Source organism: Hylobates moloch, unplaced genomic scaffold (genome assembly GCF_009828535.3).
Source record: "Hylobates moloch isolate HMO894 unplaced genomic scaffold, HMol_V3 SCAFFOLD_6, whole genome shotgun sequence".
NCBI lineage: Eukaryota > Metazoa > Chordata > Mammalia > Primates > Hylobatidae > Hylobates > Hylobates moloch.
Window position 1 is genome coordinate 147,376,563 of NW_026652281.1, and position 27,828 is coordinate 147,404,390.

The 27,828-nt window shown below is 41.2% G+C and overlaps 1 protein-coding gene and 1 long non-coding RNA gene across 11 annotated transcripts in view; one reads left to right on the top strand and one right to left on the bottom strand.

The window, feature by feature from the left end:
* The window catches only part of LOC131383687 (uncharacterized), a 38,283-nt gene extending 18,035 nt beyond the window's left edge, over window positions 1-20,248 (bottom strand). Inside the window, exon 1 of the long non-coding RNA XR_009213898.1 lies at window positions 20,119-20,248. This is a non-coding gene — a long non-coding RNA (uncharacterized LOC131383687). The remainder of the gene's footprint in view (window positions 1-20,118) is intronic.
* CUNH5orf58 (chromosome unknown C5orf58 homolog) lies at window positions 20,080-27,754 on the top strand. 10 transcript variants are annotated; one of them, XM_058440129.1, is made up of 5 exons: window positions 20,080-20,234; window positions 21,670-21,753; window positions 22,533-22,626; window positions 23,640-23,813; window positions 27,484-27,620. In XM_058440129.1, exons 1-4 carry the CDS (start codon window positions 20,139-20,141, stop codon window positions 23,768-23,770), a joined length of 405 nt encoding a protein of 134 aa, XP_058296112.1. In that variant the 5' UTR covers window positions 20,080-20,138; the 3' UTR covers window positions 23,771-23,813; window positions 27,484-27,620. The 10 variants fall into 10 exon arrangements, with proteins under 10 accessions (XP_058296112.1, XP_058296113.1, XP_058296111.1 ...); XM_058440130.1 differs by having other exon boundaries at window positions 23,667-23,813; XM_058440128.1 differs by lacking the exon at window positions 23,640-23,813 and having other exon boundaries at window positions 27,484-27,754.
* The last annotated feature ends 74 nt before the right edge of the window (window positions 27,755-27,828 follow it).

Genomic DNA, 27,828 nt, shown 5'->3' on the forward strand with positions numbered 1-27,828 from the left:
TTCCATCGTTTTGGATATATACCTGGACGTAGAATTGCTCAGTAATTCTACATTTAACTTTCTAAGAAACCACCAAACTGCTTTCTTCCGCAGCTGTTCCATTTTCCATTCCCATCAGCAGTGTACAAAGATTTTCATTTTTCTTATTGTAACCATCCTAGTGTGTGTGAGGTGGTACCTCAGTGTGGTTTTGATTTGCATTTCCCTAATGACTAATGATGTTGAGCATCTTTTCATGTATTTGTTGGCCACTTTTGTATCTTCTTTGGATAAATGTTTATTCAAGTCCTTTGCACATTCTTAAAATTAGATTGTCTGTCTTTTTATTATTGAATTGCAAGAGTTCTTTACATATTCTACATGCAAGACTCATTAGATATAGGATTTGCAAATATTATCTTCCATTCTGTGAGTTGTCTTTTCACTTTCTTGAAGATATTTGATGCACAAATATTTTTAATTTCTCAATTTATTTATTTTCTTTTTTGCTCATACTTTTGATGTCATATCTATAAGTCATTGCCAAAGCCAAGGTCATGGAGATTTGCCCATATGTTTTCTTCCATTTAATAGCATTAGCTCTTATTTTTGTGTCGTTAATCCATTTTGAGTTAATTTTTTTGCATATGGTGTGAGGTTGGGGTCCAATTTTATTATTTTGCAAGTGAATTATTTAATTTTCAGAGTCTTTATATTCTAAGGAGACGTAGGGATATTTACAAACTTAAATGTCTAGAATTTGTTTCAAAATAATCTATGAAAGAGAAGAATTGAATATAGATAAAATAGAATTGCCCATAAAGTGATCATTGTTGAAGTCAGATAATGAGTAGATGGAGGATCATTTCAGTAGTCTGTATAGTTCTCTATATATTTTTTAATTTTCCTGTTAATGATAATAATAAGAGCTTTATAAATAAGAGCTTTATATTTTAGAGAGATTAATTGAAATATTTACAGATAAAATATATGATGTTTGAAATTTATTTCAAAATAATTTTGTTGAGGGAATTGGGGAAGGTATAAATGAAAGAAGATTGGTAATGAGTTGATAGTTATTGAAGCTATATGATGGTATATGTAGGTTCATCATACTGATCTTTCTAATTTTGAGTATATTTGAAAGTTTTTGATAATAAAGCTTTTTAAATGTAATACATAATTAACTGCTAAGATTTTATTTGGTAAGAATGAGAATCTTTCCAAATGAAAGCAAGAGGAGACAAGCTACAGAACAGTATTGGCAGCTGATGTTTATTATTCTCAAAAGCCAACCAACATCACCACTGAATAAAAGGAATATGGTAGGTGAGCATGTTTGAGGAATTCTTCTGGAAGAGGAAAGCAGGCAACATTTGAATGGGCCTTGAAGGATGAGCATACATTTTTGTCAAGATAGGAGAGGAAGGGTGGTCTACTTACAGGTTATGGAGAGGTGAAAAGGTTACGATATTTGAGAGGAATGAGAAACTGACTGTAAGAGGAGTCCAGGCAATTAGGCAATGAAAATTAGAGGTAGTCTTTGATTCTCATGCTAAGGATGGATTTTCAAGTAAGCCAGAATTACAAGAAAATTGATGGCCCATAGGCTGATATAGTCTTTGCCCTGTTAGTGTGTGTGTTTTAATTGACCCAACACTAAAAGAAAAAAAAAAATGCAGGAGACTTTACTTTGAAATCTGAATGTCTAAATTTCTTGAAAAATGAGAAAATACAGCAACATAGAGCCTGCATCTCCCATGCGACAATTGACCCAAGCTGAAAGATGGTGTCCATCTTTAAATGGGCTGGGTCTCCTTTAGTTCATCCAGCTCTCCCAGCCTCTATCCCATGCCCCACAGCAGGCCCAGTAATGGGGCTATTAATCACCATTGTTTAGCTGGAGGGTTTTTTGTCATTGTAAAGGAATGTTTACCTGCAACTCTATCAACAGGGAGAAAATGAAATGTAGACACAGAAGTCTGAGTGTCTCAATAAAATATTTGAGAGAGCACATTCCTCTGTGGCAGTAAAGACAGCTCTATTTTCGTCTGTTTAATATACAGAGTGTAGCAGTATGGGACAAATACAACTTAAGATGCCAAGGTAACAACAAAAACAGCAATAATAATAATAACACCAAACTAACTAGTACCTACTGAGCACCTGCATGCATAAAATGCTCTTCTCCTGCTTTTCAGGTATTGCATCATTACCTCCTTATGAAGACACTCTATCCCCATTTTACAAAGAAGGGAACTGGCCCAAGGTCATATTGTTATTATACTCCCAGCCAGGAGGCTATGATTCAAGGCAGTCAGACTCCAGAGCTCCAGGCCACCATGCCAAACAATGACAAGAAAGGTATGACTGATAATCCTACAAGGTTTGTTCATGAATAGGAGGTAAAAGGCATTCCACCCATTGAAGGCAGTGGCATTGTGTTACTCCTTTTTATATTGAAGACTCCTCCCCAGTATCTAGCATAGTGCCTTGTACATCGTAGGTATCCAATAGATACACGTTTAATCAATTAATTGACTAGGTGTTGTTATCTGATCCCCTTAGAGTTTTCATTCTTCAGGATAAACAGCTCTCGAACATTTAACATATCTCACTTCTCAGAGCTAACTCCAAGGCACCCAGGGCTAGAACTAGGGGGAGGCAAGAGAGACATCCAGGTTGCAGCATGTGAAAAAGATAGTAGGTCTCAGGTGCCCAACCTGCACTTGCAGGAGCCCAAGAGTGAGGTCCTCCTTATATTTTGCACCCTGGGTACCTCTCTTGCTTTACCCTAATCCCTGCCCAGTAAGGCATCTCTCTTTTTCATCTTCCTGTACTCGTACTCCAGATGTGATCAAACCAGAGTGGACTATGGGAAGGGCTGCCATCATCCATGCACTGAACACTATACTCCTGTTAATTCTGCCTAGGGTTTCACTTCTAGCTTACTAGCAGCTCCCCTCTCCACCTTAGGCCTGTCTGTCAAGCTGATTTCTTAAGACTGGGAGCAGGACTTCATATTTAATCTTTCTCTTGTTTCTTTCAACAATGACTGAAATCGAGTATCATCTTTTTTAAGGTCCTTATTGATTATTCCGCATAGTAGTTATTTTCCCAATCCTCGTTTTCATTCATTTATTCATTCATCAATGCCCATTCCCTGAGCACCCGTTCTGAGGCTTAGCGTACAGAAATGAATGACTTGGTCTCTGTCCTTGAGGATCTGTGGCATGGTCCAGTGTAAGAGACAGGCCAGTAAACAGTTGACAATTGCACAAGGGACTGAGTGTAGAGAAAAATGTCAGAACTGAGGGCATAGAGGGGCACCTAAACCAGACCAGAGGACCAGGGAAGGCTTCTGGAGGAGGTATCAAGGATATTGAGATCAGAGAGGGATGACCAGATATTGTGCATCATTAGACCTGATAAATGATAAATGAGCTTCCATGTCTGTCTCTAAGTTACTAATAATCATAGGGACAAGGCCAAGGCTAAGCCTTGTAGCAACCAGGAAAACATTCCCACCTGAGAAAGAAAGTCACCCTGATGAAGAACAGATGTGTTCTAGAAAGCTGCTACTAGCTTATAGGGGGTCTTTATGCATTTTTTTCAATGCACCTGTGGGCAGAGGAATTAGAAAAAGGCAGCCCAAAGCAGCCTCAGCACTCGTCCTTCTCTCCTTCCTCCCTCCCCCTCAGTATAGCCTGGTGAGAGAAGCAGAATTCAAATGCGGTCGAAGGGTTCCTTGAGGTATTAGGGTTTTGTTTCTTTGCTTCTCTCCTTTCATCCATAAATATGGATGACTTCCCTTTATGCTGGTAATGCAAGAGATGGCAAGTGACTAGGCCACAGTCCAAAAACCAGCCAAAGACAAAAAGAATATTTAGGGTTCCAAACTTTGGAGTGTCAGTCAATAGATTTCTGTTCAGTACTTACACAGTTCCTGCCACAAGAAACTTACTGCCCTTCAAGCTTCCAAGTGAACTGAGCTCTCAAATGCTGCGTCAGAGCTGCTGGGAGCTGCTGCAAGTTGGCTGCCTCTTTATTAAGGAAACAGCGTTCCCTGCTGTCGCTCCTGACTACATACAGATTTGCTTTATATATTATCTGAGCTGTGTCAAGATTGTATTGACACCCCTTCACTATACCTCTGGAAAGAAGTCCACCCGGGCTACTGTTCATTGCTTTTGTTTGTTCAATTTATTTGAAATGAAATTGGTGTTGAGAATTTGGGGATACCATCTGATACATTATTATCATTATTACTGATAACAACAATTAGCGATTAGCAAACCAGGTATTGTGCCAAGCACTTATATGCATTGTTTTATTCAAATCTCTCAACAATAAAAATTATCATATCCATTTTATGGATTAAGAAACTGGAAACATTGATCCCTTGGCACAATTGCTTTTATTGAATAATGTAATATTTACTCATACAACACATTTGTATTGAGCACCTGCTGCATATCAGGCTCTAGACGCACAAGGATGAATGAGGCATCGCCTTTGTCTTTGTAAAGTCGTAGCAGAGAAAGGAGGGAGAACAAGAGGAGAAAAAAACGAATGTTGATTAGACATCTAGTCTGTGGCACTGTGCCTGGTGTTTATAATTGGGCAATTTCATCTCATTCTCCAACAATCCTGGGAGGTACGTTTTCATCTATCCATTTTACAGGTGAGAAAAACTAAGGCTCAGAGGGTTCAAATGACTTGCCTAAGGTGACACAGCTGGTTGGTAGAGCAATTGGAATTTAAACTCAGCTCTCCTTGATAGCAAAGCCACACTTTTTGAGAGGATATATTGGAAGAAATTATTAAAAAAAAAAAAAAAAGTTTTATTGAGGCCCCAGAGGGGGTCAAGAAGATGAAATAAGCACCTTGATATAGAGGCAGTCAGGTAATTCACTAAAACAGTTGCTGATTTTTGAGTTTTGTTATTTACTCATTTCCTCAGTCATCAAAGGAGCCTAAAACATGTTTGTTGAGCACCTACTATGAGTTAGATATGGAAACCAGGGAGATGGTAATGACCAAGCCAGTATAATGACACCTGTCTTCATGAAGCCTATAATCAGGAGGCTATGGGGGTCCAGCATTCAACAGTGGAACTCCCAGCAGCCTCTCATATTGGGCCCAAGTGCTGAGAAGAAAGGTACAGCAGGGTGCTACAGGAGTGCAAGCAGTGCCTTAAGTCAGATGAGGGTGTGTTTGGAGGACCTGGCCGAGCAAGTTGCATTTGAGCTGCCCTAGAAGGCTGGGGAGCACCAAGGAGCACTTTCTCTCTAAACAGAGAAAGGATGGAAGAGCTGCCCAGCAGAAGAGGTAGCAGGCATGGATGTTCAAGTCAGGGAGGCGTCGGGAGCAGGGACGTTGTGCAAAGGAGACATGGGGAGGAAAGCGAAGCCGGGCGGTGGTTGGGGGCAATCAAGCAAAGCTAAGAATATGGAACTTTAGCCTTGGAGCAGCATTTCATAAACTGCCTGTGGGGAGCACAAACTCTGCTTTTCAAAAATGGATGCACAATATTTGTACATATTGACATGGGACATGTGATATTTTGTTACATGCATAGAACGTGCAATGATCAAACCAGAGTGTTTAGGATATCTGTCACCACAAGCATTTATCATTTCTATGTGTTGGGAACAATCCAGGTTCTCTCTTCCAGCTACTTTCAAGCGTGCAATACATTGCTGTTAACTATAGTCACCCTACTCTACTGTCAAACGTTATAACTTACTCCTTCTATCTAACTGTATGTTTCTACCCAGTAACCAACCCCCGGATGACACCCAAATCCTTCCCAGGATAGTTCTCTAATAACCGTTTTTCTATTCTGTACCTCCCTGAGATCAACTTTTTAAGCTCTTACATACGAGTGAGAACGTGCAATATCTGTCTTTTTGTGCCTGGCTTATTTCACTTAACATAATAACCTCCAGTTCCATCCATGTTGCTGCAATGATTTCATTCTTTTTTATGGCAAAATAGTATTCCATTAGAAAAATAGACGACATTTTCTGTATCCAATCATCTGTTGATGGACACTTATGTTGATTTCATGTCTTTGCTACTGTGAATAAGTATTGCAATAAACAGGGGGGTGCAGTATCCCTTTGATATACTGATTTTTGTATAACAATAATATACAAAATTTTTATTTTGTTTCTCTGTCCCCACACATACCAACAGTTTTGTAAAATAAATAAAATGTGAATTAGTATAAAAATAAACAGAACATGAAATAATAGCACAAATTTATGATTACTAGATTCCACAGTCATAAAATCACCCTGTCAAATTGCTATTACTGTACTTCTTTCATTGTGGAGAGGGTTTGCAAACTGGCACCTGCCAAGGACCACACTTTGAGGGGCAAGTATTTGAGAACCTCAGTGAGACACTGACTGTATCTGTGTCTGGAAGAATAAGTGGCATTCAGCCAGGAGACAAGGGGAAAAGAGCTGGCAAGGAGGGCATTGAAGGCAAAAGCAGAGCCACATGAAGCATGCTGATGTGTTTGGGGACTGGCAGATGGCTGGCTGGGTAGGCTGGAGAGGTGCGAGAGAGAGGCTGGCAAGCAGGCTGTGTCTGTTTCATAGCTTTTTCAGCTATGATGAAGAGCTGAGCAGTAAGAACTGTACCAAGCAGGCCCTAAATGTCAAAAGCACCTGCCAGGATCATTGCTCTCTTGTGAGTGTTATGAAAGCCGCCAGGGGCAGTTCTACCTGCAAAAACTGCTCTGTTTTGCCCATCTGATTGCCAACCTCAGCACACCTATTCCAAAAAAGAAAAAAGAGAGAGAAGAAAGAGAAAGAGAGAAAGGAAGGGAAGAGAAGAAACTGGGAGGAGATGGGAGGGGAGGGCACACCAAATAAACGGAGCCCAGAGCTCCTCCTGAATAGCCTTTGACACGTTATTTGGATGAACCCATGGGTGGGTTTTTGTTTCTTTTTATCAGGCAAATGGAAGTTTCACTCAGTTCCTCAAAAAGTGCCCAGGCAGATAGACAGCATCCATCTGCGATGGGTTCCCCTTCCTGGAAGCCACAGCACCATCCAGCCCCACAGTAGGTGGATGCAAATTCTTGGCTGAAATGAATGTGAGCTCAGCAAGATGATCACTGTGGTCCTGACCATCATCATTGTTGCAGTGGAAATTATCCAGGAAAAATCCAGAAAAAGAAATAGCATCCAGGGCCTAAGGATGTAGAGTTGAAATACAACCTTTACTCTCACCCTGAAAAGAGCTTTGGAAGGGACTGTTCAGTTGAGGCAGCCACCAACTGAGCCACCAACTCAGTTGCAATGAGTCATTTTACAGGCTTTGCAGTAAATTGTCACAGCTGGGCTGTGAATGTGGCCATCCGCATTCACAGATAATCAACCAGTGAGCTTCTAGATCCTCTTGAAGCTCACATTCTGGAGGACAGAAAGGCAATAAAAAGCAAATATATAAGAAATGAAACACTTCCTGATTGTGGTAAGTATCAGGAAGAAAATAAATGGGGTGATGAATCAGGGAATACTGGAGGAGTGACTCAGTCAGCGTCCCAGCAGAAAAGAGAGGGCACGCTCAAATTGGGTAATTTGTTAAAGAGACAACTTACCATGGTGTGGGCAAGACTGGATAAAGTAAGAAAGTTATGAGGAAGCCCCTCCCCCCACCCCTAGGCTAAAAACAGTAAGGCACCATTGCTGTCTCTAGGCCTGAAAGGGGCACAGGGAGAAAGCAGTTCCCAGAAGATGTAACAAGAGGACATTGGAGGGCTGTTCGACAGGAGCCACAGCCATCAGCAGGGATGGAGTAAGAGTGACAAACGGGACCATACATTAGAGATGTCATTCTTCCCCCGGGCTACCCGACAGATGCTGCACTTCCAGCGTGGGTTTCTCTGCATACACAGCTTGACAAAGCCAGGTTAGGGAGATGAGATGGCCCAGTTCACAGTAGAAGTGGTTGAAGATTCCACAGTCATCTCCCATTAAACAGGCACTCTTCAAGTGCAGTTGCTTTTGCAGACACCCCTGGGACTCGGCTGAATGAAAAGGGGCCATTTGCATACCAGAACAGCTTAGCACAAATGAATTCTCTTCCATCTTCCTTGTCAGGCTATAAGGAGGTATGCTCTAGACCTTGAGAAATGACCTTGGGCAAGCCATTTAATATTTTCAGGCCTCAGTTTCCTCATTTGTAAAAAGAGAGCATTAGGCTTAGTGATTTCTAGGTACCAAATTATGCTGTGTAGAGGAAGAAGCACTTTGAAGCAGGGGGAGGTGAGTTCGAATCCTCTATACCTCAGCTGGCTGGCCAACCCTGGGAGCACCACATCTCTGGGTCTTAGCTCCCCTACCTGCCAATGTAAGTAATAATGTCTATCCAGACCAATCACAGCATTTAGACAATGCGTGTTAAATCCCTTGTATTCTGTGCAAAGAGTCAGAGTTCCACACTTGTCTATCCATTTGCTGCAAGGCAATGTAATATAAAGGTCAAGAGAACAGGCTCTGAGTGAAGTACACGGCATGGGCTTGAAACCAACTGCCTCTGCCACTTTCTAGTCAGGGACCTTGGGCAAGTCACTTAATACCTCTAAGCCGCCACTGCTTTATCTATAAAACCAAGGGAAAATACTACCTGAACTCAAAAGGTTGTTGCCAGAATCAAATTAAATAATACATATTGAGCACTTAGAACATCTTCCTTCAGTTACAATATTCTGCAGCTGTAATATAACATTACAAAGGCTTTCCAGAATGTTCTCTGATTTTTTTAGTTCTTTTAATGCAACAAAGTTACCTGGGATTGGTTAAATATGGAGTTGTCAGAATTTTCACTATAATGGCATTGCACCCAGAAGCCCTTAGCCTAACCTTGCTTTGCCCTGGGTGGCCAGCATCCGAGATGGCAGACTGTGAGTGCGGCTGAGGAACAGCACCAGAAGGAAAGATCTGTTCAGTCAAAGGCATACTGACCCCAACTCTCCGCATCCCAATATATTGCCCTAACTGCTTTTTTGGCCCCCTAGTGTGACTTGGTGTGAAGCACAAGCAATTCAAGTGATTAAGAAGGGAGTTGCTAATTTAAATGAATAGTTTTGGCAAAATGAGCTCCCCCGAAGAGCTCTGAGGGAGATAATGGGGCCTTGTATTTGAAGGCTAGAGTCAGGATGGTTGTTTATGGCGCTCTGGGGCCAAGCATTGCTATAGCAACAAATGACTTAGCAACTGTATTGAACAGACTGTTTCTTTGAAAGAGTTTACATAATAGGGATTACTCGAATTCTTTCTGGGAAGGATAACATAAGTACTTTTTTCTCCCCTTTTCTTAAACCTAAGAACATATGGAGGAAAAATCCTTTTTCAGAAGCTGTACAACAAAAGGGGAAAAATGACTGAAGGTTTTGAACTAAAATGTTTGCAGTTACATTCCTTGAGTGGAGAGATTACCAGTAATGTTTTTGTTTTTCTTTTTGAGTGCTTTGCTGAGTCTTCTGTGATGGTTTTGGTTTTATAACTAGGAGAAATTTCCATTAAAAGAAACAAATTGACGAACCTGGGCAACATGGGAAGACCTCGTCTCTATAAAAATTTTAAAACTAAAAAAATTAGCTGGGCATGGTGGTGCACACCTGTGGTCCCAGTTACTCAGGAGGCTGAGGTGGGAGGATCACTTGAACCCAGGAGGTTGAGACTTCAGTGGGCCGTGATGACACCACTGCAATCCAGCCTGGGTGACAGAGTGAGACCCCATCACAAAAATATATAATAATAATAATAATGATAAATTGACTATGATAAAATATAAGCCTGGAAATGTGAAGAGGGTGCTTGTGACCCAAGGTTGCGGCCTGGCCTTGGTGGAGGACTGGCCCATGGGGGATTTGCAACACTGTGACGGGCTCCTGGTATTTGCTGGCTTTGTGCCAGCTTTGACTATGGGAAAGCACCCCAAAGGTTAATGACTGGCCTAGCCAGTTGGCACCTGGCTGATGCAAGAATTTGAATCCTGCTGCCCTTGGGATGGACGAAGGGAGGGAGTCCCACCACTGCCCACTCTCCCATTTCACCACCACTTGACCCTGCAGCACCTATGGAGCCATTAGGGAAATCAACATCCTGTTAGTTTGTGACAATTGGCCTAGGATAATGGAAAAGAACAGGCAGCAGTTAATGCAAGACGTGAGGGTTTGCCCACGGAGCTCATGGCTTTGGAAGAAAATAAGAGTTGAGAGACAGCCAGGATATCTATCTTTACATTGTGAATTTGGTAATTCATGAAGACCTTAAGATGCATTTCTCTAAAATGCTTTTTCCAATGATCATTATAATTGTTTTGTGGTTGGGAATGGAGGGAACAAGGGAATTTCAGGGGGAAAATTATCTAAGCAAAACTTTCAGCATATATTTCTTGAGTTCCTCCCGAATACGATGCATTCTTTTGAAGGAATTAATTCACAGTCATGCAATCATAATATGACAAACTATGTTCATAAGCAACATAATACATATAATGGTTAAAAACCACAGGCTTGGGATCAGACTTGCATCTCAATCCAGTACTGCAATAGCCAGCTGTGTGATCTTCAGCCACTTGCTCAAGCTTATAGAAATAGGCAATGCAGCTGGGATTTGAACCCATGCATATATTATCCCAGAGGCCTGGATCCTTAAGTCAAACAGTTTCGGAATGGAAAGATTTGTGGCTTTCTGGGGTGTCTACGGTCTCCTCTGCTCCATCTATGTGATCTGTCTTGCAGTTCTGGCCGGGGAATGTTCTGTCTGCAGCCTCGTGCACCTGAGAATCTAGGCTTAGGGACACTTTGTGTGTTTAGGCTCTCCCACCTGTCTCCATTTCTAATTTTGTCAGAGCCATGAATTAAGCTGGAAACAGATCCAATTTATTAGTTCCATTCCTGCTCCATGATTGTGCCCAGAGGCTCGTAGACACACACTGTAAATCACAAAGAATAATAATAATAATAATAAAGAGCTCGCTGTTGAAAGCTGCCTTAGGGGACATCTGTCAGCTTGTTGAGGACTCCCAGAGAGCCAACTTCCTCTTTCCTCATTCCAGAATAAACCACAAGAAGAGGACCCAGTAAGTGAAGGAAACTTTAAGGTCAAGTGGAGACAAATTCCCAGCCCCATCCACTTTCTTGGCTAGCCATAAACATTCTTATCCTTCTTTTCTACAAAAAGAGGGAATTTATATATTAATGTGCCAAGCCCTTTGCACAGATCAAATGCAATCCTCCCAACAGCACTATTAACTAAATACAGCTACTCAAATTATCCTCATTTTATGCATGAGGACACTGAAGAGTTACAGAGGATAAGTAACTCTAGGATGCACAGCTCATTAATTGAGGAGCTAGGATGTAGATCCAGAGCCTCATGATTCTAAAGCCTGTTTCTTTTTGTTGTTGTTATTGTTTTTGCCACACTAGGCTTCTAGAAACTTCCAGTTCCTTCTTAAAAGTCCTTTTTGGGCATTCCAGCCAAAATCCCAAAACTGTGGTCGGGTACAAGAGAGAATTAGGCCAGTGAGAAAAATTTAAACACATCCTGCCCTTTAAATGTCTGTCTTCTTTAGGAGACCGGTGAAAGTTTCTCAATCACTCAGCAAATAATCTCATTGTGAGCCAGGCACAGAACTAAGCACTTGCAGAACAGAGGCAAACTAGACCCAACTGCAGGCCTCAACAAACTCAGTGTAGTGGGAGAGACAGATTGGAAAACAAACATGGCAAACCATTCGGGGTAGTCTCAAGAATGGAGTGGATAGATGAAAAGATGTAGGGAGAAGAGTTTCTAAGCAAATGTCTTATGCAACCCTAGAAACAATATGGAGGAGCAGAAGGCTGTGAAAGGAAAATAAGATCTTGGGACCCCAAATTCACTGTGCCAAAGGGAAAGGGCTCATCCTAGAATCTGAGTCATGAACAAAACAAAAACAAAAACAAAAAACAAAAGCAAAAACAGAAAACAAAATTTATTTTTTCTTTCCCCTTTCTTGTCCTACCCACTTTCCCTTTTAAATATCAAAGCCCTCAAAATTCTCTTTGGAAGAAGTAGGGCCACAGATCCGACTGTGGCTTGTGTCTCTTTTTCCCCATTATGTCCTCAACCTTGGCAAAATAAACCTCTGAACTGATTGAGATCTGTCTCAGATACTTTTTGGTTTATAAGGCATAAGGCCCAGCCATTTCCCAGCTGAGTAATCTGGAGTCCAACCCTGAGCCTTTCTGAGTCTCAATTTCCTTAGGCGTACAATGGGAATACGAATTGTTTCCAAGGCCCTCACAATTAAATGAGATCATATAGGCCATGCTTAGCATCCCAGTCTTCCATCACCAGGTGTCACCCATCACGGAGTCCATGCTGATTCTACTCCTAAACATTTCTCTAACGTCATTTCTATCTCTTCTGCCAACATGTTAAACAAGGCCCCGTCGTCTTCCCATGGATGACTGCAGTACACTCCCAACTGGATTTCTCATATCTATTCTTTCCTCCTGTCCAATCTGTTCTCCATTGTGAAGCCAGGATCACCTTTTTAAACCCCAATTATGAGCATATCACCCACTACCATTCCCATTCGTCACCTGCTTAACACTCTTCAGTGGCTTCCTACAGGTGTCAGGAGAGAGAACATAACCCTCTACACAGCACGGTTGGCCCCTGCTCCCTCTCCAGCCTCATCCTGCCCTGGGCTCCCCCTCGCTCCCTGCATCCCCGCCTTGCTGACATTCTTCCAAACTCTCCCATCTGCTAGGATGCCTCCTGACACGAGGGCCTGAAACATGCTGTTCCCTCTGCCTATCATGCTTGTCTTTCCTTCTCATCTCAGCCCAAATGTTCCCTTTCCAGGGAAGCCCACCCTGAAAGCTGCCCCAGCCGGGTCACCGTCACCACTGGGACATCCTTCCTTCCTTGATAGCATCTAATTGAATCGTCACTTCATATGCATTTGTGTGATGTGTGGATTTCAGTCTGTCTCCTTCACCAGACCATGAGCTCCATGGCTCACCACTACATGCCTCAAACTTAGCATGGTGTCTGATACACAAGAGATGCTCAAGAAAGCTTTGTTGTATGAATATTAAATGCATGGCACTTGGGAAGTTTATAAAATTGTGACTTCATTTTCCCTTGTCTAGGGCTCCTTATATATGAAAGTTAAAAAAAAAGTGTGTTTTTGTTTGGTGGTTGTTTAAATGAAACAGATTATTTGTCAAAGTCTCCAACAGTGCAGATCCCTAAGATTTCCCTTTCTGCAAAAGATGGTCAGCAGAGGGCCCCATAGGAGCAATTATTGAAGTCAGGTCAGTCCTTGAGCAGCTTGGAGAGAACATCACCACCATGGAACCCTGGCCTACTATGACCAAAAACCGTTTGATCTGGCCTCAAGAAACAGGAGTTGATAAGGCAGATCAGAGCCCTGTGTAGATGGTTTTAATGCAAATCCCTGCTTGCTTCTTGAGTTGTCAGTTTCATGCTTAAGAATTTGTAGTCAAGAGCTCGCACAGTTGGGTAGAATCATGCATGAGTGTTAGGGGAGATTTGCTTTCTTTGGGGGCCACTTTTCGTTTTCCAGTCAGTAGTTTTATTTCCATTTTAATTTTCCGAGCATCTGCCCCCCAGCAACAGCCTGTGGTTTGGAATTCATGGCTCTGTTGTGTGTTTACGCACTATGCTTGCTTGTAATTGACAAATTTAAATTCTGGTCATATTTCATTTATTACCCAGACCCAGGGAAAAATCCTAGGCGAAAACCTAATTACAGCAAAAGTGCCACAAGGTAATTGCTGTGAAAGAACTCCTGCAGCAGCAGGGCTGAATATTTCATCCACCCATAAAATGATTATGCTGACAAGATTCTGAAAAATAATAAAATCTGTTTAATATAAAAGAAGCAAAATATCAGTGTTTTTACACACAAAGTATTAAAACATCCTTCATTTTGGACAGATCCTAAGTCATTTGATTTTTATTCAAATGATGATCCACAGCCAACATAGTTCTTTTATCAGAAACCGGGGTTGGGTAATCCCTCCCACATGAGGCTGTGTGGAAGCTTCCAGGCCTGCAATGGCCTTCTGGAACAGTACTGAGTCGGCTTGCCACTGCTCTGTTGGATCTCTGGTCTGTGCCACAGAATCAGAAAGCAGATGGGATGAAAGGAGAATGCCTTTAGTTTAGACTGCTGTCACTCCCCCACATTCTCCCTGGCCACCATGGGGGCTGTCTGTCCTTCTCTCAGAGGACCTAGAAGGCATGCAGGTGTGACTTCTGCCCTCAGACCTTTGTTGAGTCATCAGGGCATCTGGGGATAATTTGCATCTGGGTGTCTCCAACTGTCCAGGATACCACTATAGCAGGGCCCACTGCATTCATTCAGCTACTGAACAAGGATGTATGGAGCACTTACCACGTGTCAGGAATTATGTTAGGCACAGGGTTGATAACAGTGAACTAGACCCTTGGTTCCTGCCTTGACAGGAGCTATATTATAGTGAAAGAGACAGGTCAAAACCAAAACCAAAAAGTAAACAGAAACATAAATAAAGCATAACAAATTATATCAAGTACTGCATGGAAACACAGAAGGGGCTGGGAGAGAGGATGGGGCGATATCAGAGTAAGGCCTCTCTGAACCCTAAAGCAAAACAAGGAGCCAACATGGCAGGCTCAGAAGGAAACAGGTGCCAAACAACTGCCGGCCTGTGCCAGGCCTGAGAGGAGAGTGAGGGGAAGGGAGTCTGGAACTGTGGGGCCTTATGGACCAGGGTCGGGAGTATGGTGTTTATTCTATTACAGAAACCCCTGGGAGGCTTTAAAGCAGGGGAAAGACACAATTCCATTTACATTTTAAAAAGCTCATTCCACTAGAGGCTGGAGCATGTAATGTGGCTCTCAGGGACAAGGGTGGTAGGTGGTGGGAGCAGACAGGAAGGATGTTATTGTAACACAGGGCAGGACCAGGGCAGTGGGAGTAGAGGCAGGAGTAGAGAGGGTTTTTGAGTATGGAAATGTACATACAAAAACATACATATTTTACAAATCATCTAACATCTCAGATCTTAGCATTAGACTTTCCATTATGATGGCAAGTGAAACTAGAGATCAAAAAATAAAATACGGCCAGGCCTGGTGGCTCACGCCTGTAATCCTAGCACTTTGGGAGGCCGAGGCAGGAAAATCACCTGAGATCAGGAGTTTGAGACCAGCCTGGCCAACATGGTGAAACCCCGTCTCTACTAAAAATACAAAACTTAGGCGGGCGTGGTGGAGCATGCCGTAATGCCAGCTACTCAGGAGGCTGAGGCAGGAGAATTGCTTGAACACAGGAGGCTGAGGTTGTAGTGAGCCGAGATTGCGCCACTACGCGCCAGCCTGGGCAACAGAGCGAGACTCTGTCTCAAATAAATAAATAAATATAAAAATAAAATAAATTACTAGGAAATAGAAGAAACAAAGACCTAAATTAGAAAGAACTTGAAGCTGGGATGCCCATCTCCTCCTTCTCACTTTAGAGAATGTAGACGTTGAGTCTTCGTATTCTCACAAGCCGCCAGCCAGCCAGTGTTTCTCAAACATGATCCAAAGACTTCCTAGGTTAAAATAGAAGGAGTCGGGAGGGCAGGGGATTAAAAATGCAGATTCAGGGAGCCTCATCTTAGATTCACTAAAGCTGAGTCTTTGAGATGGGCCCCAGAACCTGCATTTTCACAAGCTCCCTAAGTTGTGCACTGCAGAGTCTGAGACGCTCTGCTTTAAAGTGATTGATGTATCATGCTGAGAAATGACCTGAGAGGGGTTAAAATTATGACTAGGCGAAATAAATAATCACAAAGAAATAAAGTCACCCTCAAATCTCATTATCATTAATGTTAATAATCATTGTAAACATTTTCATAGATACACTTCCAAATTTGCTCTTATGCACATATGCATTCTTTTTTTTCATAACAAAACGTGAGTACACCCTTATATTCTATAGGAATTGACTTCATGAACACAATACGTCTTTTGATAAAGATGCTCATTCTTCATTGCCTGGATGCTGATGAGGGCACAGTGTGGGGGTGTGGGGCAATGCCCAGAGGGAAGTGACATCCACCAGGATCTATGTCTTTAATAATCAGAGGAGGTATTGTGGGGTAATGGATGCCTGACATGAGAAAATTAGAAACATATTTTACTTTGGAACAGACAGGTATTCTCTGATTGGTGGATCTCTGGAAATTAACACAAATTGTGTCATGAATATGCCTTGCCGGATGAAGGCATCTTCTAAAAAGCCAAGCACAAAGAGTTTTCAGACAAAAAGGCATAGCAAGCAACTGTCAAAACACAGTGCCATGTTGAATATTGTTAGCTTCCTTCCATCTGCTGTCTCAAAAACCTAGCTTCTCTCTTGCATTCCAGGGATGCTGACGGAGGAGGAGAGCCAGATTCCGGCACAGTAAGTTTATCTGTTTTATTATTTTGGACATCACAGTGGAAAACTTCAACATTTTCTTGGCTTTCGTATCTACTGAATCTACAAGGTTTCACACTGTTTGCTTTTCTTTCTTCAGGGTTGAAGTGTTTGGGGTAGAGAGTTGCCAGATTATCAAATGAAAATACAGGATTTCCCATTAAATTTGAATCTCAGATCAACAACGAATACATTTTGAGTATAAGTGGGGGCCATATAACATTCAGGACATACTTATACTACAAAAAAAATCTGTTGTTTCTCTGGAACTCAAATTTAACTGGGTATCCTGTATTACATCTCATGACCCTCTTCAGAGGGAAATATTGATACAGAACTGTAATTTCTTAATTAGAAGTGAAAACGCTTCAGTTAACCTAGGAGCAATGTGGATGTTCATTAATAACATCCTTCTATATTTCAGAAGTGTTTCTCCTAAAGAAAAAGAAAATGACTCTGGATAATGTAACATCAGCTACTCGAAGAAGACAGTGGGCAGGGACTCCAGCTTTTTGTTCACACCAGGGTAGCAGAAGTCAGCTTGCTTCTTGCTTCCTTTAAGTGATTGGCTTTGGGGAACGCAATAGTTGTTCGGATACACAGGAATCTGCTTAATCTTTCAAATGCTGGTCATGCTCCCCAGGTAATGATCCAACACGTGCCTATGTTGCTGCCTCCCAAATTAGTGCACACAGGGGTTGTACAAAGTCAGGTTCAGAGGGGAGTTGATGCTCCAGCAGGGAGCTGGTCCCTAGACACAGAGGCCAGCCCTCTTAATTGATAATGAACAGACAGGAAGAAAATGGGAACCCTGAAGATCTAGTGGAAGAAGTGAGATAATTTACTCAATTTGTTTTCCTGGAAATGAAGACTTTATGTCAAGAATCTGTAATAAAATTAGCTGAGGTGCACACACTAAACTCCATAAAATGCTTGATCACCTTGCTGGTCTGCAGCACCTTTTTCTCTTTATGGGAGCACTTACCAGTTTTTAAATCTCTTTTGTTTGATTAACATTAGAATCAACAACTGCAACCTGTGTTGGGTTCCAGTAAAGTGTTGTATTTGCAAACTTATTAAGGAAGGTAGATTTTTTTTAGGGCCTTAGCTGTAACAGTCTCTAACCCTGAGTAGCAAACCATGCTTTTAAACTTTCATTTTATTAGGGAAAAAAAACACAAAGAGACAAAATCTATAGTTATTTAAGTAGAGAAAACACTGCAATAAGTAGTCATCACTGCTCCAAGACAGTTTTATAGAGAGAAATACATTATTAAATCTATCTTTTTCTGAGTTTTTAATCTCTTTTTTTCCCTCTTAGAACACTTATTTAAAAGGAACACAAAGTTGATTTTTCTTTGTGAATAACTAATGGCTTAATGATGATCTATTCCAAATAGCAGTGGTTTGGATATATTCATAAGAAGCGGTCAGTATTTTGGATGGATCCAAAGCCTTTAGATTCTGCCAAAAATCCTGTGGATTCCAATTCACAGGTAGTAGAGCCATGATAGCTCCTGCGAATACTTGATGAACCCAAAAATGAGTTCAGTGTGCTTGGGACAACAGGACACTCCATCCTACCAACCTCAGTGCCCATCATCACTTGATTTTCAGGATTCTCAGTCTTAATGCTATCTCCACCCACCTACTTCTCCTAAATACCTTATTTTCTCCTGCAGTTATCCACAGGGAGTTTCTAAAAGTGAAGAAGTTTTTACTTCTTCATCATCATCAAAATAAGTGAGGGGGAGAAAGGATACATCTTGCCAGCTTTCTGTCAAGATAGTCTTATTCTGAAGTTAAGACCTTCCTCCTTTTATTTTCTTCCTTCTGTTTTGATATTAAATTATCCTTGCTTTTATCATACAATGAGGCCAGTTCTTTTTGCTTGGTGTTATATATTAATGTCCTAATTTAGGAAATAAATGTTGCTTATCCTATGTTGGTCTCCCCTTATTTGTATTCCTCTTCTAACTCTTTCAGTCATTCTAATTATATCAAGAAGAAAGTCTTGGTTTGTGCTAGACTGTCTTTAACACTTCTCTAACACTTAATAAGAACCCATTTTAACAAAAAAGATCAAGCTGCAGAAAACACTGCATCTGGCTGCGAGCATATATACATGATTAAAAGTATGCCTTATTTTCACTGTCTTTATTTTTCCAATGACTTTATGAGTTTTGTTTGTTTGTTTTGAGACGGAGTCTCACTCTGTTACCTGGACTAGAGTGCAGTGGTGTGATCTCGGCTCACTGCAACCTCCGCCTCCCAGGTTCAAGCGATTCTCCTGCCTCAGCATCCTGAGTAGCTGAGGTTACAGGCGGCCGCCACTACGCCCAGCTAATTTTTTGTATTTTTAGTAGAGAAGAGGGTTCACCATGTTGGCCAGGCTGGTCTCGAACTCCTGACCTCGTGATTCACCCACCTCAGCCTCCCAAAGTGCTAGGATTACAGGCGTGAGCCACCGTGCCTGGCCTGACTTTATGTTTTATTCTATTTAACACTGGTGATATAAAGATTTTTAAGTAGATTTAAATTTTAAAAATAAGTAGATTTAAAATATGAAGGCAATAATATAGCTTCGTATTTTACAAAGCTGGTTATCATTAAAAACTTCTTCACCTTTAGAAACTCCCTGTAGATAACCACAGGAGACAATAAGGTGTTTAGGAGAAGGTAATAATAATATGAGTGCCATAAGCACATAAGCATATTAACAGTGGCCCAGCAATGAGTACAATTTAGGAACTACTGGTTTAGCCTATCCCTCTCATAAGAAAACAGATGAGGAAACAGAGACTCAGAATAAGGAAGATATTCTTTTCTAAGATGATACAGCTGGTTATCATTAAGCTCTGTTCTCCTCTGTCCCTCCTCATCTAGGTAATTGCATTCAACAACAAATTCTGCAGTGTTAAAGTGAAGGAAATTGGATATAAAATACCCAACAATTGTGGTGTGGGCTTTCGGGAAGGTGATGGTTCAAGAGGCTGGTGTGTACTATAGGGGAGGCATAGACACAGCAAAGACTTGTTGTATAGCACCTTGTGCTGAAGGCCTAAACTCCTCAATTTCCCAGGACACCAAGAAAAATCTTTGGGCCTGCCTCAAAGATTGCAGTGGTAGAGATTCCTCTGGAGTCAAGCAAAAGATGGCTTGAATCCCAGCTTCTCAGCTTGGTAAAAAAACACCTTCCATGTCTCAACTCATCTATTTATTCATGCTAGTCTTTACTATTATCTTTCCTATAAAATGCTATAGGAAAAATAATAGCTAACAGTTACGGGGCACTTGGTATCTGCCAAGCACCTCTGATGAATTATCTCACTTAACCCCAAACTAACACTGGAAGGCCGTTATTATCGTTCCATACGATAGGTGAGGACATCTGCATTCTGAATGGTTAATCTCTTATCTGCATCTATACAACTAAGCAGGTAATAGAATAAGATTCAAACCCAAGCGGCTTCATTCCAGAGTCTGCACTTAACGCTACCGCTATCCTGCGCAACTTAAATGCAGATAAGGGTTGCAAAATACCTGGCACACTGGGGGCAGGGAACGTCAGTGCTTTTTCCGCCCACGTGGCCGCGCGAGTCAGTTGTAACCCGGCATCCAGAACCTTCCCCGTAGTGGCCTTACCTGGGACTACAACTCCCAGGATGCCGCAGGCGGAGAAGCTGGTCAATCAGGGGGCGCGGCTTCGCCTTCACTGTCGGCTCACTGCTCCTGTCAGAACCCCGGTGACGGTTGGCCCTGTGGGTAGTGACGGCTGCTCGGTCTTGAAGGATCCTAACCTGGTTTGGGAGGGTGAAGACCGCTGAAATGTCCAGGCTGCCCGAGGCTCCATCCTCCACCACCCAACGGGTGGGCAGTGGGCCTGAGTGGCCTCGGAGCCTCTCCCCGGGTGTCGGTTGGGCCGAGAAGGGGACGGGTGGCTGGGTGGGCTGGGCGGCTGGTGGCTATCCGTAGGCCGGGGTCACTCTGAGGGCATTTTACATTGCCCTAATCTTGTCCACTCGGCAAGAAACTTCGTAAGCCCCTAAGGTTCATTCCAAATCCTGTCTGGGAGGGCGAGGACTGTGGAAACTTCCAGGTGCCTCAGGCTCCATCTTTAGCCGTTGAGCGGGCGGTTGGGCCGCTCATGGCCCCAAAGATCTGGGGGGTCTTCATGGGCGGTTGGGTCGCTGAAGGCCCCAAAGATCTGGGGGGTCTTCATGGGCGGTTGGGTCGCTGAAGGCCCCAAAGATCTGGGGCTCCTCCCAGGTGTCGGTTGGGCCAAGCAGGAGGCTGGGCTTTCAGAGTAGAACCTGCGGTGCTAACGATGGCTCCGCAGGGCTGCGGGCTGAGGGCCTGGGCGGCGTCCTGTGGCCTGCAGATGGCGCTTTAGTGGTATCAGGCTTCTGACCGCCCATTCCTATGGCCCCTACGGCCTGGTCTCCGCTTCCCCACTCCCGGTGAATTGCTGTTGGAGCGGCCTCTCCTTTCTGGGTAGTGGCCTGGCCGAGCTCCCTGGGGAGGGCTTGACCCAGACCTGTCCTGCCTCCAGTCCAGTCCCAGCCACATGCCGCTGTGCCCTCACCCCACCCACCCGCTGGGCACTCGAGGGCCCAGGAGAACCAGACCCCAGAGCGGAGAGAGGCCACTGTCTTGGGCTCTAAAACAATTTAGTTTCTACTTTACTATTTTTTTTTTTTTTTTGAGACGGAGTCTCGCTCTGTTGCCCAGGCTGGAGTGCAGTGGCGCAATCTCGGCTCACTGCAGGCTCCGCCCCCCGGGGTTCATGCCTTTCTCCTGCCTCAGCCTCCCGAGTAGCTGGGACTACAGGCGCCCACCACCTCGCCCGGCTAATTTTTTTGTATTTGTAGTAGAGACGGGGTTTCACCGTGTTAGCCAGGATGGTCTCGATCTCCTGACCTCGTGATCCGCCCGCCTCGGCCTCCCAAAGTGCTGGGATTACAGGCGTGAGCCACCACGCCCGGCTCTACTTTACTATTTTTAAAAAACTTTTTCCTCATTTTTGAAGTTCTTTGATTCCACCACTCCACCCCTTGTTAAAATATCATCTTTCTTTTTCCCTCCAACTTGACTCTTGGTTTGGCATGCCCAAGGAAGATAGCTGACATCCCGGAGAATAGGGGCTTGGAGGTAGATGCAAAGCGCATTTTATTAATGTCTGGGAAACAAAATTAGTTCTTTTACAGTGGCTCTGAAATGAGCGAAACTGGAGAAATTTTCCCTGCTCAGGAAAAGGTAGAGGCAAGGATTGACTTAAAGGTTAGTTTGTTTTCATGATTTTGGACAAGCAGCTTGACCCATAACTGCCCACCTTTCACACTGCTGGAATTGTGTATGCTAATTGAGGTTGAGTTTTTCAAGTCATTTTGAGAGATTGAAGAGCTTAAGACTAGTTTCTAGTGAACCACCTCTCTGTATATTTGTATCTGACGCAATTGGTTAAATACAGGTACTGTATAACATAGGAATGCTTTGATTTATACATTTCAGTTAACCAAAATTAAAATGTCTGTTCCTCTAACTCCCAAAACCAAACTAGCCATTTGCCATCCTCTTAGTGGATTATAATTGAATTATCCTCTTAATGAATTAGAATCAAATTCTTTTTTGAGTTTCACTGTGTACTTAAATCATATGTGGGCCCTGTTATTCAAGAATAAGTTAGAAAAAGACATGGACTTAACATAAACAAAATTAGAGAAGATCTTAACACAAATGCTAAATTGTAAGGTAGTTTATAAGGGCTGAGGCTTTCTGAAAAGGGGGCGTCTTCATTTCCATTGTAAGCCGTATCTTGTGGATATGGTTTGATTGAGGAAGGAACCTCATCCTACAAATTCCAGTTGGGGTTTTCAGTTGGAAAAATATTACATAACACATTGATGCCTTTTGATGTTAGAATCCTAACCATTTATAAAGATTTGTTTCATAATTATTTCTGAAATAACAGATTTATAGAAATACTGAAAATGTAAGTATTTTAAAAGTACACATAAATACTGATTTATACATTGTTTCTGTTTTTCTTTTAAAATCAGATGGGTAAGAAGAGTGTTACTGATCATAAGCTAAATGTGGACAAAGTAATTAAAAATATTAATGCAATTTCTTCGGAGTTGAAGAAGATAAAAGGTAAGTATTGAATCACTAAAATGTTTGCATGTCATTGTTATAAAATAAATGGTAGAACCAAGTTGTGTTTCTGCTGGGGTATAAGTAAATTTTGCCCACTAATTAGGATTTCTCTATTTCTTAACAAATGTTTTCAGTGTAAGTGAACTAGATCTCTAAAGATGAATTATGTTCGACTTTGGAGTTAGCAGATCTGAATTCCCATCCCTGACACTAACAAGCTTATCAGGTTGTCTAACCTCTGTAAATTTTACTTCCCTTCCTTCCCTTCAGCACACCATTACAAGACTATGTCATATTCAGCAAAATTCATTGTCTTTATAAATTCTTACTAAGCCCCTAAGGTTCATTCCAAATTAAGAAGTATAAATTAGATTCTGTGACTTAAAGCTTCTTCATTTTAAACAGATTCATATAGTAGGATTAGACCTTATAAGTCATGATATTTAGTCGCTCACCTCACAGCGACTAAAATATTCAGTTATTTTATCCCAAGAAAATTGCTGTGATTGAATATTTCTAGGGATAATCTATCCCTGACCAAACATTTCTTATGCTGGGGAACTTCCTGTCTCACTAGTCAATCCATTCTATTTTAAACAATTCCTTCTCGCCGGCTAGCTGAAATCTGTTCCCCTATTGCTTTCACCTAAGAGTCCTATTTCTAACCATGAAAACTACACTGAATATGTAGTTATTCTTTTTAAAACAACTCTTGGGTATTTAAAGATAACCTGTGTCAGTTATGAGGCCTACATCTATAAGTAACAAAAAAACCCAACTTAACTTATACAATGAGGAAAAACAAGAAGATCCAAGGTAGCACAGCCCTAAAGTTAATTCAGAGGTTTAAAGATTTTGTCAGGGACCAGGCTCTTTCCATCTTTCTGCTCTGTCATGTTCACTCTATTACTCCTCATGGTCATTACCTTCAGAGGTGGTCGTATATAGACAGTCTCTTTTTATAAGTCTTTTCCCAGATCCCTCCAGCACATTTCCCTTTAATTGGCCAGATTTGCATCACATGCTGATGCTTACAGCAGCCACGGCTAAGGGGACTGGGACTGCCAAGAACAGTTTGGACCAGTCAGAACTGACTACAGGAGCTGGGGAAAGGAACACCTCAGACAAAATCAAGCTGTGACACCAAGAAGAAGAGGGCATGGCCGTTAGTTAGGCACCAAATAGTGAGTGCCTAATATGCTTTTTCCATGTGTTCTCCCTAGGACAGCATTTCCTGGACTTTGATCTGTGAACCCTGCTGTTTCAAGCGATGTTAATAGATGGTGTACAGTAGAACAGAGTCCATGTTCTTATGGACAAATAAGTTTGGGAAGTGCTTTATGCTATGTATTTCACAAATTTACAGTACTGTTAAGAAATCTGACTACCTTTAATTCATTTCTCAAAACCAGCTTCAACACCACAGTGAAGATTCTCCTTCTAAAACGCAAATCTGCAGAAAACCCTCATTGGCTCACCATTGTCCTCAGGATAAAGTCTAAACATCTTAGAAAGGACGATATGACCTGCTCAGATCAGTCCCCTCCTTTCGTCTCTAGTCTCTTACTCTGTTCTTCCTGCATGTTCTATGCTCTAGCCGTACTGAACTATTTGCGTATCCAGAAGTGCTTTTCTGTATCTGTTTCAACACATACTTGTCCATCTGAAATCCCATTGCTATACCCTACCTCCAATATACCAGGTTAACTGCTAGTAGTCAAGGTCTCTTACATTGGAAAACTTTTTTTGAGCCAACATGTTATCCTTTCTGCCCTTTGCTATCACCCGTTATACTATTTTATAATTGCATATTTCCTTACTTTTCTTATCCCTGCTCAACTGTAAGCTCCTTGTGGGTATTTCTAGTACTTAACACTGTGCCTTGATTGATTAGATTCTTAAAAAATGTTTATTAAATGAATAAATGGTTCTGGATGTTTGAACTCATTTAAAACAGTTAAGAAGCTTTAGATGTCCCCCAAACTTGATTATCTAATTGTTCTAGTTTGGAGAATATTCTTTCCTAAAATAAAATGTAATAACTATGATAGATGTTTTCTTGAGACATTGTATGGGTAAGTCAGGCAGTTAGACTCTGAGGGACCTGCAGAGCTACACTAGGAAGGTAGACTTCTGGTAAATGTAGAGGATTAAATGAACACTCTGTGCACCCTCACTTCCTCCCCTAAATAATAATGTCAGCAGCCAACCCTTACAGCATTTACCATAATCCAGGACTCTTCTAAGAGCTCTGCATAAATGAACTCTCTTCATAATAATCCTATGAGGTAGGAACTATTGCCATTGGAATTTACAGATGTGTAAATAGAGAGATTTAACTTTTTCAAGGTCAAGCAACTAGTCAGTGGTACACCTGAGATTTAAATTTAAGTGATTTTTAAAGAGACAAAAATCCACAAGTAAAGAGATTCCAAGAAGAGATAACAAAAGGCAAATGGAGAAGCAAATAGACAAGTCTGAACCCCAAAGCCCAAAAATCTGAACCCTAAGCTGGCTGGGTAAAGCCAAAAATAGCCCCTATGACTCAATTCATGGTGGCACCAGGATCTTCTGGAAGTAGGGGTGAAATTTGGATAATAGGAGGACTAGTTAAATATATAAGAATTGTAGATCCCTGAGGTCTCTTCTGTCCTCTGCATAGCTGGGCAGCTATCCCTTCACTGTGACAAAAGACTTGAAGTTAAAACAAGGATATCTGCCCTGGAGCCACTAGTCATAGGTTGAGGGAAAGTAGTATACTATAAAGAAGGATATTGAAACAAAGTTTACATACCAAATTACAAGACCTCCAGTTTTTTTTTCTTCACTGGACTACCAAAATACTGGCAGCCAGATTTATACCCTCCAAGTAGATTTTTCTCTCAGGAATCTGACCAGCCTAAGATAAAAGATCTAAAGATACTAATAGCAGAGGTTCTTCACAACAAAATAACCCAGCCAGAACACCCCACATTATTGAGTACCACAGGTGCAGAACTTCTAATTGTCTTTTTAGTGTCACAGTCTTAAATATGGGCAACTAAGGCACAACAGATATTTGAGGAACACATCTAATATTAAAAAGCAGAGAAAAAATCAACAGATTCAATGAGGAAGAAACAAATAATGAGGAGAGATGAAAACTTCAAGAAATTATTAATATTCAGAGAGAAGAGAAGATACTGTATCCATGAAAAAGGAACTAGATACTATAAAAAATATTCAGAGAACAAGAAGGAGCTCTTGGAAATTAAAAGTGTGACAATAGAAATGAAAAACTCAATAGAAAGCTTGAAAGGTAAAATGAAGAAATTCCTGTAGAGTGTAAACAAAACAACAGAGATGGAAATTGTTGGTGATGGGGAAGAGAAGGATTAGATAAGTGAAAGAAGTCCAACATCCAACAAATAAGAGTGTTAGAGAGAACATACGTAATGAATGAAGGGCAATTCATTAAAGAAATAGAGAAAATTTTCTAGAGCTGAAGGGCATGAGTTTCTACAATGAAAGAGTCCACCACAGTGGATGAAAATAGGCTCATACCAAGGCAGAATGTTGTGAAATTTCAGTCCACTGAGAGAACAAAAAGATCCGTAAAGCTTCTGAAAACAAAACAATCATATGAAAGTTCTCATATGACTCCAGCTTCACTGGAACCTAGAAGACAATGCAGCAGTGACTTTGGAAATCTGAAAAAATATGATTTCCAACCTAGACTTCTATAGCTAGTCAACCTAATTAAGGATTAGTGTAGAGAAATTTTCAGACATATAATTTTATTCCCTCTGGAAGTTACTGAGCCTATATGTCACCAAACAGGGGAACTGATCAAAAAGAGAAAGACACAGGAATTTGGGGAAAAGGGCACTCCACAGAATGGAGGGATAAAAGGAGTCTCTAGGATATTAGTGAAGGGAGTTCCCAAGATACCAGCTGTACAGCAGTGCTAATAAGCAATCAGTTCAGATTGGAGCAAATCAGAAGGCTCCAGGAGAGGAGAGACGTTTAACAATAGAATAGCTAAGGTGTTGAATAACCCGAGAGCAAATTGACTCAATTGGGGGACATTTAGGATATATTTCTGATAATGCAGCAATGAAAAAACCCAATTATTAACTCTGCTGGGTTGCGTGCAGGAAGGAAAATGTCAAATGACAAGACTCAGCTGTGAAGAATATTTGTATAATTAACATTTAAACATTAGATAATTGAGCTAAGCAAAAATTTTTCCTGAAGTATATTGGGAGAGAAGAGGGTGTGTGAAAGAGCTGTATCGTAATCTTCTGTGTCAGAGGCAGGTAACACTGAAAATTGAAAAAAAAAAAATCAAATCTCAAAAAATTTAAAGTTCCAGAGGTAAACACCACCACACCCCTCCCTGCAATAAAAATACTCAAAACAGACACACTGAAACGACCAAAGCAACAAAAACAAAGTGAACTATTAAAAAAAAAAAGAAAGTTTAAAGTGGTTGCCTCTGGGAGATTGGAACTGCAATTTTTTGTAACATGCCTTAGACTTATCTGATTCTTGGTATTATATGCATGTATAACATAGATAATAAAAGTTAAAACCATATAAATCAAATTTGTATAAATCAAGTTGCAGTTTAGTGATATAGCTGAGAAGTTGGGCTAAAGAGCACCCTTTTAGTAAGTTTTTATGTCATGCTTATTTTGTAATACATAAATCTTATTTTAAGTCAGAATGGGACACACTTAAGTTGTGGTTTGATCACTAATCACTTGGAAAAAAACTAAATTAGGAATTAGGAAGAAATAGCTACTTAAAGCAATAGTAGTTTTTTATGACATATGTGCTACAATATAATATCTCCTGTTTTGTTTTACACAGAGCTCTCCCAGTTATTGCTTTGTGACCTTATCCTACATTTTAATCATCCCGTCAAGACTGAGAACTTAACAGAAGCAGAAAGAAACAACCCTTTCTTTGAAGAGTCTAAAATATCAGATGTATCCCTTGTTTCTAACAGTTTTTCTATCTGATTTCTTATTTGTTATGAGTTTCTGTTTTTATTGTTGAACTAACAAATATTTGGGAGAGTTGAGTTTACTAATTTGTATATATATAATTTAAAACAAAATAAAAATAATGTAAACAAGCAGTTCATATTCTTGAAGGCTGTTTAATGTTTTGAAGAATGACTTAACTTTCTTCACTAATGGCAGGCATATGACA

Excerpts from the sequence above, each read along its gene's own strand:
- CUNH5orf58 (XM_058440128.1), top strand. The coding sequence starts at position 20,139 with ATGCCGCAGGCGGAGAAGCTGGTCAATCAGGGGGCGCGGCTTCGCCTT. Across the intron at positions 21,754-22,532 it reads AGGCAAGGATTGACTTAAAG|ATGGGTAAGAAGAGTGTTAC; the intron begins GTTAGTTTGTTT and ends TTTTAAAATCAG. Across the intron at positions 22,627-27,483 it reads GGAGTTGAAGAAGATAAAAG|AGCTCTCCCAGTTATTGCTT; the intron begins GTAAGTATTGAA and ends TGTTTTACACAG.